Source organism: Ruditapes philippinarum, unplaced genomic scaffold, assembly GCF_026571515.1.
Source record: "Ruditapes philippinarum isolate M1 unplaced genomic scaffold, ASM2657151v2 ctg951_1_1_1_1, whole genome shotgun sequence".
Classification (NCBI taxonomy): Eukaryota; Metazoa; Mollusca; class Bivalvia; order Venerida; family Veneridae; genus Ruditapes; species Ruditapes philippinarum.
The window spans coordinates 152,231-167,970 of NW_026853473.1; the positions used below are offsets into that span (position 1 = coordinate 152,231).

Consider the following 15,740-nt stretch of genomic DNA (forward strand, 5'->3'; position numbering starts at 1 on the left):
TTGTCGGATCGTTGTCTTGCAAAATCCACTAGAGTCAAATACAAGTTCTAGATCGAAATTATTCATTACTATATTTCAAAGATTTCTCATCGAAAGGAAGAAGATCTATCCATTTCGAGATGTAGCCAATATATATCCCCTGAAGAATTTTTTTATCTATATTATTAAACAACACATGCATTTTATAATTCTCTCAAATAGACTTTCCATTGTTTCGATAAGAAATACAAACTGTAAATTGTGTTCTATCAACAATAAAATACGTATGAGGATAAAACATATTGTAATTACCATATGCACATAGATCTGCATTAGCAAAATCTAGATGTTGCGTAGCACCACTTCGACTAGAAACTGGGCGGCGTAATTAAAATATTACCTAGATCTAAAGGTGTATGTCTGTTTTGTAAAGACTCTGTTAAAAAAAATACATGTGCTTTTGCAATGTCCCACTTACTCTGTTGGTAAGCATTTACTTTCTAAAAAGGCAGTTGTGTTAAATACAAATTCTGAATTGAAAAATTAAAATTTTGCGTACATTGTTTTACTATTTTACTGCATTGCATCTGTAGCACAAATATACACTATTACATTTACATAGTTTTACATTTCAAGTGACAGTAACAAAAAAACAAACAAACAAACAACAAACAAAACAAAAAAACATCTTTTAATGAAAAAAAGAAAAGAAAAGAGAGTTTATACAAAATGGTTTTCAAGTGACAAATGACACTAACTACACGATTTTGGTCTTTAAAAACGAAATAAAATGCAATATGTAGGTGGTTTATTTGTTGTAAATGTTATATTATGTGTCGATTTACTAAAAATATCATTTAAATGGCATACAATGGTTTGTCGTGCCTAAAATACGATGCCAATGTATTGCAAATTCATATAAAAATGAATACCATATATGTGTTACACAATATTTCGTCTTTCATGTAGTAAATACAATAAGCAAACATATGTGGCTAGATATTTTCAAATATCCTTATCTTAGGAAAACATAGGTTTGTTTGAAATTCATCCATACCACTGAATATTAACAAATAATTGCTGCAATAAGTCAAAGACTACGCCTTCACACTCAATAACAGAACTATATGATTTAGACCCTAACTTCCGATAAACATGCTTACGAATTTAGGTACTATTAAACCTACGATTAATGATGATTGTCTCAATTTTCAATATTCTATCATAGTATGCGCCCAGAAATAATGTTATACAAATCTAAATGTTTGGGTTTTCCGTATTATATTTTTAGCTTCCTGTTGAAGTTCTGTTTTTTTTTTACTTCAAGGTCGGTGCCAAGAATGAGGTAACTTACTATCAAATTGTACTACTATCCGTCACTAATAATCATGAATTTGGAATAATAACAAATCGTATTTAAATTGTGAAATAAAAAGGCTAAGCTGATACCAATGTTTCTCAGATGTTTGACACCTGACTCAAGATGACAAGGTGAAAAATCGAAATTTATCATAGCAATTCTACCAACAGTATTTATATATTTGAATACGTGGATTTTACTAAAATATGAAAAACAAGATCAACAAGGAAAGGCGGCGTTCAATGAACGCAACCCCCATATGACCCAGCAACAAGAACCAATGGCAAGGAGCCCAGGCGGACCCCAAACATAAAAAGGACAGGGCAACGACACGTTAATCAATAAATGATAAATAATTTGTAACTGATTAGGAATTCAAAGAAAATAATAATAGGCCCACAAAGGGGAAGGGGACAGTTATCATTTATTATCTACGTTTATGTACACAAACACAACTGAACAAAGACTTCCAGATTACTTTCGAATACATTCAATGGCATTAGAAATATCTAGTTTGTTTTCTGCTTAATAAGTCTTAACCTTAATCCACGGAAGTGTTGTTGACAAAATATTATTCTGTTTCTTCACGTCAATCGTATCAATCTTATTCAAGAAAACTGACAACTGTTCTAACTTTTCTCCCTGATTTCGCTTCTTCGGCAGTAACAGTAATTTCTGTGCCTCCAAACGCAAATGTAACTTCTATTGGGTTATTACGTATATCATGTGTGCAAGATAAGTCTAGGATGATCTTACCAATAACATGACAGTCTTTGTCTGTAGTAAATCTCGGGTTTGAAAGTTCTGATGCACATATATCAATTTGTACCTTGGTCTGATTTCGATTCTGTACGAAATACCATTTCTTGTGCAGCGTGTCAAATTTTACTACATCTCCTCGAGTAACATGCTTTGAGAATATATCGTTACACTGAACTCCAAACTCAGTGACGACACGCTTCTCTATAGGGTGTTTATCCGGTTTGAAATCTGAAGTACCTGCAACGCCGTATGTATATTTCACCACCCTCTCTAGAATAACAGGTGGATAATATCCATATAAAACCGCCCCTTGAAGCACTGCAGTTGACGCCTCTACTGGTACAATAACAGGAATGTTAGGAAATTCAGACTTTACAATTTGCTGCAAAAGGATACATTCAGAGAAGCCACCTACCATTAAGATGCAGGAAATTGTTCCTCCAAGCATGTTTCCAAATACCTTTTTCATTTGTTGTATTGTCATTTCTGCAGCAGGTCCAAAGAACTTGACGAAAACATCTGATGGGAAGGACATTTTGTCTCGTTTGATAATAATGTCTTTGCCAAAGACCGTCCGGTTCAAGGCCTTTTCAATTCTTTTTGTCTTTTTGACCTTTCGTAGAATTGTATTTCGGTTGTCTGCTTCATAGATATCTTTCAAACTTTGCGGAAATCTCATATTCACACAATCGGCATTTTCTGGATTAAAAGATTTCTTTTTCACTTCAAATTCGCCCATTAGAAACAACCAATCTTCAGTTTCAAATTTTTTAAATTGTTCATACTTTTCATCTGACAGAGCAGTTTTTAAGAACTTTTCGAACTCATTGTTCACTTCATTTCCGCCGAAAATATTTCCACTTGAAACAACAACTTGTTTAACACAATTTGAAGGTGCAATTTCGTGTATTGTTAAATCTATTGTTCCACCTGAAGAGTACGTTATGCTTTGAACAATACATGTGTACACATCTTATTATTAGTTTTGATAGAATCAGATTCTTTTTGTTTTCACTCCAAAATATGTGATATTAAAGATTTTTAACATTAAAAATACACTAGTGAGGAATTTTGCAGTGTTTAAACTATGTTGTAATAATGAAAAACAAATACATGTAAATAATTTAAACCGGTATGAGGACAGCTGTTTTAAAATATATATTATGATATCATTTGTAATGTAATCGGCTTGTAATGTACATTTATTTATCTAAAAAGCTACGAATGACCAAATACTTACCACCAGCGTCTAGCACTAGGTATTTACTTCCAACCTCCAAGGAGGATAACATAACACCCGTGTCTCTATTAACAGCACACACATCAAGTTGCCGACAATAAACTGATGCAGCTTCTGGCTCAAGAGCAATAACTATACTGTCCGATGATAATCCTGCCTACAACAGATATGTGTATGTTGTTATTTGTAATCAAGAAACCATAATGAAGATGGCATAGTTTGGATCTTCACTTGATTAGTTTTGGTATATATTTTATCTGTTTATTTAATCCGTATCAAGTTGTTTTCCAAAGAGGAAGTATACTTTGAAAGTATCGATCTGTACGTATATATGTATGTATGTAAGTAATTTCTGCCTAAATATTTCATTGTCCGATCAATAACTTGATGAAAAATACGCTCTTATTTATGGGACATGACCATGAAAATAACTAAAAAATCCGGAAACAAAGTGATCCCTCGGAAGCATTTATCACATCAAAATTACAAGAGAATTGCAGACTCTGTTTGATTGAGTCTGTACATTAACTAAATTGATTTTGATGTCAGGTGGTCACATTGACTTTGTAGGTAAAATAGTTTCCGATCAATAACTTGACAACGTATTGATTGTTGGCCCTCAAACTTCGTACATGCATTGGTCATGGCAAGTAGATGACCTCTATTGATCAAGGGTCAATGGTGAAGGTCATATTGACCATAAAGGTAAAAACGGTTTTAGATCAATAACTTGACAAACTATGGGCCCTTGGCCCTCAAACTGCATATGTATTTTTCGTGGCCAGTAGATTAAGGTCACATTGACCTTGTATATCAAAAGGGTTTCCTATCAATAACTTGACAACCCATAGTCCCTTGACCTTCAAACTTCACAAATTAATAGCTTTTTGTCAGGAAAGGACCTCAATGGATGTTTAGGGCTAAGGGTTCAGAGGTCAAGATCTTATTGACCTTACAGGTACAAACGCTTTCTGATCAAAATCTAAACAACTCATGGGTCCTTTACATTTACACTTCACAGGTGCATTGGTCTTGGCAAGTTGATAACCCCAATTGATTTAACGGTCAAAGTTCAATGTCACTTAATTCAATTAATTTGTACGTAAAAACGGTTTTAAACCAAAAACTCAACAAATGAAGCTGCTTTTGTTGTTATTTCGTTTAGTAAACTGAAAATATTTTTGGTATACACATTTCAAGGTCTAATTTAATATACCAAATTGGCTGTCATTAAGGATGCCTACATAATTAATAAAATGTATGCATATATCTTTTGGCAAGATTTGTGATAACTTTGTCATAAAATTGCTGCGCACAACCTTAATGGTCACACTTAACTAGTAACTAATCATGATCAGTAGATAATCCCTATTAAGTTTTTGATCACAAGGTCAAAAGACAGTCACTATTACCTGATCACTTGACTAATTGACTGCCGAAAGGGGGCATACATGTTATAAAAACATGCCTTGTTTATCTTTAGGTCAGAAGTGGACATATCAAGGTCATCGTTTTGATTAATGAAAACTTGTTAGACGATCCCGTTTGGTTTTAAGATCAGTAGGTGATAATAATACAGTATTATTTATAATGAAAAGAAGTCAAACATTTGAGACATTTAATAATACATATAATTATAATATAGCTTTTATATATTTCATATTTATATAACTTTAATCAAAATATGCATAGGTATGTGAATATGCCATTCTGACAGCAAATGTGGTAATTGACACCTATCTATTTGAAAAGCACCTTACTTGCAAAGCAGATTCTCTCATCAAATATTTTGCTTGGTCTGTCCAGATGGCAGGGACAGTAATAACCCATCTTATATCTCCCAGTCGAATATCCTGAAATCTTTTCTCTAAATCAGAAAACATGTCCTTGGCTAAAAACCAAATGCTTGCTGAAAATACTTTTATTGCTGGAAGCTCCTTTCCCAATTGGTCAACTAGCTTCATTCCTGTGTTCAACGGCTGTGAAATGGACATGTATTCATCATGATTAGGTAAAAGAAAACCTTTGTAAAGTGCATTCAATCCTTTGTATAATTGCATTTCGTGAGCACACATGATGGATCGTATATTTTAATAGTAAAGTATTTTTTTTTGGATAAAAAATGTTATATGAAAAATTAATAGATTAAAAATTGAACGGTAGAGTACAAGGTCATAATGTAACATACATATATGATGATCAGACAAAAGGAACTCTTTGTAAAATGCATTAAGGCCTTATATAACTTCATTTTTTGAGCACACTAAATGAAACATTTACTTTAAGAATATTTTTGTAAAATCGATACATGTATACAAAAAAATAAAAAAGATTAAAAATTGAACGATAGAGTATATATTTAAAAATGTGGGTTCAAACTTTTATTATATTACATAGGCTGCCGATACAAACTGAAATGTCTAGCACAAGGGTAACTGTTTACGGCGGAACAGAGGATTTGTCGAGTTTTCAATTTACCCGAGAGATAGATAGTCCACGATAGACACGACAGTCTCTCTCTCTCTCTGTTTCTCTCTCTGTCTTTCTTCCTACCTCCCTCCCTCTCTCTCTCCCTCCCTCCCAATCTCTCTCTTTCTCTCTCTCTCTGTCTCTATCTGTCTGGCTCTCTCTCTCTCTTTGTCTGTCTGTCTCCCTCCCCTCTCTCTCTCTCCCCCTCTCTCTCTCTTTCCCTCTCTCTCTCCATCTCTCTCTGTCACTCTCTATCTGTCTGTCTGTCTGTCTGTCTCTGTCTGTCTGTCTGTCTCTCTCTCTCTCGCGAACATATTATATATTATATATACGTCGAGATAAACCATCACTCGGAGGAAAACAATTTAAAATAATATTACCTCATTATACTTTACATACAGACGAGTTTTGAAGTGTTTAAAGAAGAAATACTTCTCGTGTTGGTTTTTTGATAATAATTCATCATATCGTCTTTCTGCCTCATAGCCAAATGAGTCCAGTGTTTCACCGTCTGGTTTTATCAAGGCGCATGTTGGTGTTTTTCCAGTGGAACATGAAGTGTATGTTGAATACCAAGGCTTAACATGTATGTTAGTTTTTTTTGCCTGTTTCAAATTCGAAATAGAGGCAAATGCCCAACCAGAAAACGAAGATCCAACGTCTATGGCGGCCACAAAAAGCTTATTGTCCGCCTGAAATTAACGTTATAAATTTCTTAGTTTCTTGCATTCATTTCAAATTTGTTTCTTGATTGCTGAGATAGTTTTGTCGTTGAGGTGAGGTCACAAGAGTTCAGACTAACACACGGATTTGAGCTTCTTTTTTAGACAGAGCGTGGCAACTTTGTGAAATCTCCAGGTCATATCTTAATTAGAAATGGATAATCGTAATGGAGGGGAACTATTTACTTATCTGCAAAAGTTTACAAATTTATCGAGATGAATGTCTTTCTAAGAGATGAGACATTATACAGTGAAACTCACTTTTAGCTAACTCGGATTTAATTCGGAAGCACCTTCGCGTTGTACCGATGTTTTCCATTCTTTATTTTATATACCTTGATACGCTTGATTGGCAGATAGAGATGCAACTATACTTATTGGATATCAAGTAGGAATCTTTCTGTTTAGGAAAGACCTGGTCACGAAGTTCATGTGACAACCTCCCGCGAGTGTGATAGGCAGGAATTGTTGGATGTGTTAGTAACTGGTAGAAGATAAAATAAATATCTGAACATTATCAGGGCAGTGAGAGACTTTGAAAACTTTTAAGTTTGGAAAAAAAAAATATTATTCATTATTATTACATATTAAGAATGAAAACTATTATAAGTAAAATATGATAAACAAGATCAACAAGGAAAGGCGGCGCCCAAAGAATGCAACCCCTACAGAGCCCAGTAACAAGAACCAGTGGCAAGGAGCCCAGACGAATCAACTAATACTGTTTTTAGAATGTTTAGAATGGTCAAGATCAGACAGGGTAACAACGTTTCTGTGCAGCTGGTCCGACTTGTGATACGGAGAGAGAGAGAGAGACAGAGACAGAGAGAGGGGAGAGGGAGAGGGGAGAGAGAGAAAGAGAGAGAGAGAGAGAGAGAGAGCGGGAGAGAGAGAGAGAGGGAGAGGGAGGAGAGAGAGAGAGAGGGGGGGGAGAGAGAGAGAGAGAGAGAGAGAGAGAGAGAGAGAGAGGATAATATGTCTAGTAAAATATGATAAACGAGATCAACAAGGAAAGGCGACGTTCAATGAACGCAACCCCCATATGACCCAGCAACAAGAACCAATGGCAAGGAGCCCAGGCGGACCCCAAACAAAAACAGGACAGGGCAAAGACAGAGCGCGGACAGGTTAATCATTAAATGATAAATAATTTGTAACTGATTAGGAATTCAAAGAAAAGAATAATAGGCCCACAAAGGGGAAGGGGACAGGATACCGGGGGAAGGGGGGGGGTTAATCAAAGAAATAAAAACTAGAGGCAATGGGGAAGATACTTTCCGTAGACAAGAAAACAACAAGGGACACAAGCAAAAGTGTCACCAACACAGTATGAAACAACAAGTAAGTTACTAGTAAGCCTAGGTGGAGTTTTAATGTAGGTAGGGGGAGGGTCAAGGACAGAGCCTCTAGGAAGGGACTTTCGTGGAGTGTTCATCATCTAGTACCGGCCTATAGGGAATGTGTACAGTTAAGAATTTGTTTTTTAGGCTATGAAGTAATTTACTTTAATTTATTCAAACAAATGCTTTGCCAAAGTCAAGCAAAGTAAAGGAGATAAGATGTTTGATTGCCTGCTGTGATGAGTCTGCAAGTTCAATAAGCTGTGTGTCACATGAACTGTTCTCTCTAAAGCCATGCTGAAGATCGAAAAGAATATTGTAATTACTAAGTGTGCAGATAGATGGGAAGCAAAACATGTTCTAGCGTTTTGCAAAGGATACAAATTGGTTGAATAGGCCAGTAATTAGCAGGGTCTGTATTTTCACATTCTTTTTTGTAAATAGGGCAAGCAAAGCCTTTGGTCCAATCAGATGGAATAGTATCAGATGATAGAGATTTTTGGAACAGTATTTTGATAATATCTATGGCTTTGTTCAGCAGTTCTTTGAGGACTACCGGCCGAATAAGGTCTGGGCATGCAGCTTTGTCTATCTTTAGGTTGGCTAAAGAAGCTTCAGCATCCCGTTTTTACTGATAGGTACCGTGTTTTGTGGGGTTAAGCTATATAGTTTTTGCAGGCAAGTTTGTTTTAGTGACAGCGGTGCACTGAAAAAGCCTGAACTACCTTTTCAGTATATTGGCATTGCCAATGTTGTTTGATTTCAGATAGCATTGTTGTTTGATTTTCGATGGTTGATACATTTTGTGAATCTTCCTTAAAATGTTTTAAAATTAATGTGAATACTGTATTCCTAGAAATGTTCGCGGATACAATATTTCGCGTTTTTCACAACGTCGGCATTTTCGCGAAGACAAACTTTCGCGGATTTGTAGTAACCGTGAATTCCGCGAATATTAAGTCGCTACGGCGTAAAGTACAGTTTTTGGAGGCTACATTTTTGATGCATGACCTTGCCTGTTGGGTACTTTTAATTCTTTTGACAAGTCGCGCCTAAAGCGCTACGTTACTCGATACCTTTTTTATCTATTGACTAGTGGTACACGGACGGATGTTCAGTGGACAATTTTATATTTCCTTACCTTTTTCACTATGTGAATAAGTAAGATTAAGTCAGACCCGTTAGCTTTTATTCTCATTTGAATCATAACAGACTTTATCGTCAACATGTCGATCCTTTTTCTTTTACACAGTATCGGACTGTACATCGCTTTCATTATAACAACATAACAGCTGTTTATCAATATAGCACTTGATCGCTATTGTACTTTTAACAAAGGATTACACCTACTCCAAGCAAATAAATTCCAAGTCATTTAAAGTACGCAAACCGTAAATGCGTTTGTAAACGTCGTGACTAGCGAATAACGTCAATAAGCATGATAATTACTAATAATTGACATTTCCATTTTCAGGGTGCAAACTCGTATCAATAACAAACATAAATAATTCTTTACACATTTCTATAGCACCTGTGTTTATATGATTTTTGTGCAAGTAGATTATAATAAATATTCTGCACGTTTATGTTATATTTGGTTGAAGCTAGAAATGTTCGCAGAATTGTTTTCAGTGACATATTCGCGGCTATCAAGATTCGCGAAATCATGCCTACCGCGAAAAGCGCTAACTTAAAATGCGCGAAATCTTTTCTAGGAATACAGTATAGCTTTTTAGTAGAAAATTGAGTTTGTGTGTATGTGGGATCATTGCTATCAAGTTCTTGTTTTTGTTCTAAGTATTGGTCATAAGATGTTTTAATTTGGGTTTTAATGTGCGCTTTCAGTTTTTTTTAATTTTGCCTTAGTTCACAATTTGTAAGTTTTTTTTGTATAGATGACCTTTTTTGTCATGAGTTTTATTTGATTTTGTTACTAGGGGAGGGATTAATCAAGCTAAAAGAATTTGTACAAATGAGAAAATAAATAGACAGGTGACTGTATCCTGTCGGCTGCTTAAAGGTCATGTGTTAGACAGATAACTATCATGTGGTAGACTGAACTATCTATACCATTAGAAACCCTGAAGATTTATTAAGGGTTTCTATACTACTTCTATGTTACATTTGAATGACTCTAATTTCGACTTTCAAACGTATGCATTTTTGACTTCAGGAGCTATGTACATATGGGCGCGCAGTCTAAAACATCAATGTTAAATGGGCTTTTCTTTGTTAGTGGGCTTTCATTTTTTATATTAATTTGTATGACACTATCGACTTCCGGAGATCCTAAAAAGTTGATATCATATTGTGTTTGACTTTTCAATGTGCTCGTATATTTGACTATAAATTTATGATAATGAGAATAAATTACAATTATATCTATATCTTAACCCTCCTTCTTTCCTAGAACTGTATACAACTTGAACCCCCTTCCCCCCTGCACTTGCCCGACTCCTTATTCAAGAGCAGTTAAGTGCAGTCATAGCTTGCATTGATTATGTCTCACCCTAATTTTCCAGCCCCCTGTTCTTAACATCTTAAATATTCTTCTTTTATCCTCTTTTATACAACTCTGTATTACTTTACAGTCATGCGATTCTTACGCGCAGACATGTGTATGTTCCTGCAAAGGGTTTGATATTGGAATATAGAGATATAAATGAGTTGAGTTTACAAAGCATCTCGCACGGCGGAAACGTTTGCACTGAATTTGCACCGAAAGACAATTGCATAGTTTCCGAATCTTTTGGATCCTCTCTGGCGGGAAACACAATTTGTTAAGTCCAATAATAGATGCCTAAGATTATAATACCATATAGGAGGGATTCAAAAACAAAGATATGTATCAATATCTATAAGAATAGAACATACAAAAATGATTCGTTGACATTACAGTTGAGGACTTCTTACAATTCCTTTTACGAAATAATTTTGAATGCGATAAATTTATGAAAAGTTTCTGAACTTACTTCAATCATAAATGATATAATATAAATACAAAACTAAATGTCAAGGAACACAGCTGCCATCATAAAACCACCGGAATGACACCAAGTAAAACAAAAAACAGAAATTTGACAGAAACGCTTAAGTGACGGAGTAAACAGAGATAAAAAACGGACTTTATAAGTTACTAACATAGGCAGCATAAGGTATACGAGTACAGACAACAACTGTGATTGATTACATTTTAAGGGTTTTGATAAATTCTACACCTTATTGATCGTATGTTTTTAAGTGAATACGTGAGATAAAATCGGTTAAATATACCTTGTAATTTAAATCATTTCATAAACTATTATCAAAAATAAGACCATAATTAAACACAAATATATGCTCCATGGCCAAATCCTAGAGTCTGTTACAAATGCTAAATATCTCGGACTAGATCTATCTGCTGACCTTAAATTTAATACACATATATCTCGAATAACTTCCAATGCAAACAGATCCCTTGGCTTTATTAAAAGAAATGTCATCACTAAAAATGAGAAAGTAAAAGAACTAGCATACAAGTCCCTGGTCCGCCCACAGGTTGAATATGCCTCATCTATTTGGTCTCCTTATACTAAAACCAATATTGACAAAGTTGAGATGATCCAGAGACGTGCAATAAGATGGGTTAAAAGGGATTACTCCCCTCACTCTAGTGTCACAGCCATGCAGGAAGAACTGGGCTGGCGATCCTTGAACATCGCAGACTGGACTGTAGACTGATAATTTTTATAAGATATTACCATAACCTAGTTGCAATTAATCTCCCAACTTATGTTCAAACCCCACATAGATTAACCAGACATATGCATCCCTTATCCTACGTCAAATACAGGTATCCTCGACTACCATTAAGTACTCTTTCTTCCCTCATAGCATTATACTATGGAATAAACTTCCTAGTAACATTGCCACCCTGCCCAACCTGAGTCAGTTCAAACAGGCAGTGGTGGGTTTGCAGTACTAGTCTTACTCCCAGTGTTTTTAAACTATTTTATCTCTTATCATCTTGTTTCACTATTAACATTTTAACCATGACTAGAATACATTTTCAGTCTCACCTTCCAAGCATGTCAATGTTTGGACTTTTCTTTTTAGCTTTTCTCTTCACCTTTTACTAACAATCCGACGTGCACTAAATTCCTGCCTTTAACACTCGTAAGAGGGGTTGGCAGTATCCAGAGATAGATTATATTAGATGCTTAAACTTCATTGTAAATATCTAATGCTATGTCAATAGTTGTTTACTTATGCATACAATTACATGTTAATGTAAATATTATGAAAAGTAAATTATTTGAAATAATCTTCTATTAAGCATGCTTAAACTTCCTTGTACAAATATCAGTTTTATACCGGTCGTTGTGAAAATGGTATATTGTAACAAGCCTCGAAATCGTTTACTTTTTACTTTAAATATTCACATTTTTATGTAAATAAGACTGAATTAAACCGTACTTTTACGCTTGTCTATGTGTTGTGAATAATACGCTCCAAATGGTAAGTTAAAAAAGATCTCACAGCCATTTGTCGTGATGATTTGCTTGTAGTTATTAAGCTTTTTGCAAATATGAAATAAAATGTGTTTTTTTTGTCACAAAATATGTCTTCCGAAACGAGATAAGGTACTGATAATTCCTGCGAAGGTTTGTTTAAATCCCACCCGCAGTTTGACATTTCTATTTATAGCGCTGGTGGCCATTTGTTGCAGTGAAGCGGAACGTGACAGTAATATGCACAACTAGAGATAATACTGATCACTCATGTGGAGTTTCATTAAAATTCCACCAGCAGTTTGACCTTGGAAAGCCATGAAGTGATGTCGAAATCCTGCCTGCAGTTTGTCCTTTGAATGTCGGACAATCTTCTTTTGTCTATAGCTGTAGATGCCATTAAATGCAGCGAAGCGGAATATGTCAGCATTATTCACAACCAAGGATAGTACTTATCACTTATTGAACGTTTTATTGAAATCCCACCAGAGTTTTGACCTGTAAAAGCCGGACAGTATTTTCCTTTTTATATCGCTGGTGGCCATTGTGTGCAGCGAAGCGGAACGTGCCAAGAATATGCACACAAGATATGGTACTAATCACTCCTGTGAAGTTTCATTGAAATTTAATTAGCAGTTTGACTTACGAAAACAGGACAAGCTTTATGCGGACGGACGGCCAATCAACCAACCAGACGGACAGATAGATGGCGAAGGCAAATTAATATGTCTCCCAAAAATGTTTGGGAGACTTTATACCATAACGTGATGAAAGTCTGTACTTTTGGTGTGATAAGATAACGTGCTATACATGTAATGATATCAATTTTGTTTTTCTTAAAATATGTATTAATGATGATAATAATGTTTACTTTAAATCCAGTCTTGTTGTCCGTACATATCATTTCCTACAAGAACCGCTGATAAGCAATATATGAATAATAAGAAAACATTGGTTAAAATTGGTCGCCCGTGAATAAATGTCTCTACATTATCAATAAATATATCTTCTTTTACTTTCAATTTGTAATAATTTTTCAAATGAAGAACATGAGATCAATAATGCTCCCATATTTTTAGTAGAATCTTAACATAACAGTTAATAAGTGTACAACAGAAAGTAAAATGTTTAAATGAAATTAAATAATACAAACCTGATCTGAAGCCGAGTCATTGCATGTTGATGTTGCCATGTTCAAAACACTTTGTTTCCTCACAATGGTTATTCCGTAGCAGTCACATAAACTACCCGCGTTTTATCATTTAATATAATTAAGGTATTTTATAAATTAATAGTTTATATCTTTTCAATATAATTTGTTAAAATCGATTTGTTAAAATCGATAATGCTAGCCATTATCGAGGTCGAATCAATATTGTAATGATCTTTATGAATACGAAAAGTGGCGAGGTATGCCGATTAGTTGAGAACTTAATATATATTTAAAATACAGATAATGTAATACAGATAGTCATCTGATTTAATAAAGTTTGAAATTAGAATAGGTTCAAGAACGAATTGAACCGAGGCAAAGTATTGTCAAATACCGGTATCAAAAATTCTAGCTAACTGCGCAGTTAACAAATATAAGACATTAAATGTTTATTAAAACTGTATTTTCCCTTTAGAGAGTAGTTAATGTTAAAGTTTAAAGACATGGTGTAAAGACAGATTTATTTCTCTCTTATGCCGAGAGTAAATCTATTGTTCTCTGATTTAATATAGCTAGAAACATCAACTTAAACATGGGAATAACGCTTGCTTGATATTTAGTAGTAATTAGTCGTTTTCATTTACCTAGTCCAAATAACTGCTATCAAATCTTTATCCATATCATTTGTGTACTTAAATAACAAATTTATGTTGAAAGTGTGAAATTAAGATGTAATTATTATAATCATATATTTTGGAGAACAACACTAATTCTATTGAAATGTACACAGCTTCATACCCATACTAGATTCGACGGGCTCAGATTTTAAATGCATCCTCGTGAAATCGCAAATGCTAGTGCACGAAAAATAGTACATAACCCACTTTTGCAATTGTACACGTGTGAGATAGTCATTCATATCCAATTGAACGATATAAGACAGAAATGAAATTATTTAAAGCTTAGGTAATTACCATATTAAACAAGAAGTATCTTTAAACAAGAAGGCCATGATGGCCCCTATATCGCTCAACTGATTTTTATGATTGTTAGGAATAAATGAAAACGCAGATATAATATAAAATTAAATTCATCGAAGGGTTCTGTAAAAACGATAATCTGAACATATTTAAAAAAAAAATCATGTTTTTTAACTCAACAAAAATGAGAAAAATAACATGAATTATGTAAAAATTAAAAAAATCGAAAAATTTATTTCATAGAAAGTTTTGCATAAAATTTTCTGATGTATCAAGTAAAATTTTATAGTGAATTCAAAAATAAAAAATATATGTGGACGTGTTAGATTTTTTTGTAAATGGGCAATTTCAATGGTTACAGCATGTGCCAATTGTCAAATAACTACGCTTTCTTAAAAAACATCAGTATTATACCAAACGCATTGTTATATATACAACAAAACATGTTAAAATATAAATTTCTATTTTTTTGATGTTATATGAAGAAAATGATACTAAACATATTCTTAAACAAGTAATACAAGGCCATATTATTTCTGTGAACATGCATTACGGCTTAAACACTTTGTATACGATGCCATATTTGTTATACAAGATACAGACCGCATACATGGGAGAATTAAATTTTAGACTATAAATATAACCTTCGACTGGGACTTCGGGTCATATTCATCTCATTGAGGCAATATTCTCCCATATATATCATCAGCAACATGTATACCGTCACTAAAAGAATGCAAATAAATTTCTCGAATTCTGATTGGCTTAAACACTTTGTATACTATGCTGTATATACCGTGAAGAACCGAAGCACGTAAAGTAACAATGTATTTTTAAATCATAGACGGTTAACTGTGTGTACATAAATTTATTTGTGTTTTATTTTTAATGGCATATTTCTCAATCTAAATGTCTTTACTTCAAAGCAATTGTCAAAAGATATACAGCTATGATGATTTCATACTTTTTATTGAACAGCGTTGAACGTCTGGCGTCATCTTCTTTATGTGCGTCTCTTTACATGGATGTGATGGGCGTCTAAATCTGCTGTGTTTCATAAAACTTTTTGTCAATTGCAATTTGCATCATTATAAATAGACTAACTCCAGATTTAAGAATATTTGCTTTTTCACCAGCTTATCCTTAGGTACAAACAAATGCTCAAAGTTACAGCTTCAAAAATAAGGGCAACAGGTTTACCTTTCTATTGTGAAGGGTAGTGCATTGCAAAGCTATTACGGTAAA

The 15,740-nt window shown here is 34.1% G+C and overlaps 1 protein-coding gene across 1 annotated transcript; it reads right to left on the reverse strand.

The window, feature by feature from the left end:
- Positions 1 to 675: 675 nt before the first annotated feature.
- On the reverse strand, positions 676 to 13,708 carry LOC132736974 (heat shock 70 kDa protein 12A-like). The gene is made up of 5 exons (XM_060724193.1): positions 13,516 to 13,708; positions 6,191 to 6,502; positions 5,102 to 5,320; positions 3,342 to 3,498; positions 676 to 3,031 (listed from the first exon to the last, which is right to left on the reverse strand). The coding sequence occupies exons 1-5, from the start codon at positions 13,552 to 13,554 to the stop codon at positions 1,944 to 1,946; spliced, it is 1,815 nt and encodes a 604-aa protein (XP_060580176.1). The 5' UTR covers positions 13,555 to 13,708; the 3' UTR covers positions 676 to 1,943.
- Between the last annotated feature and the right edge of the window lie 2,032 nt (positions 13,709 to 15,740).

Coding starts and splice junctions, on each gene's coding strand:
- LOC132736974 (XM_060724193.1), bottom strand. CDS start 13,554: ATGGCAACATCAACATGCAATGACTCGGCTTCAGATCAG. Junction 6,503..13,515: donor ATGACTCGGCTTCAGATCAG/GTTTGTATTATT, acceptor CGTTAATTTCAG/GCGGACAATAAGCTTTTTGT. Junction 3,032..3,341: donor CCTAGTGCTAGACGCTGGTG/GTAAGTATTTGG, acceptor CGTACTCTTCAG/GTGGAACAATAGATTTAACA.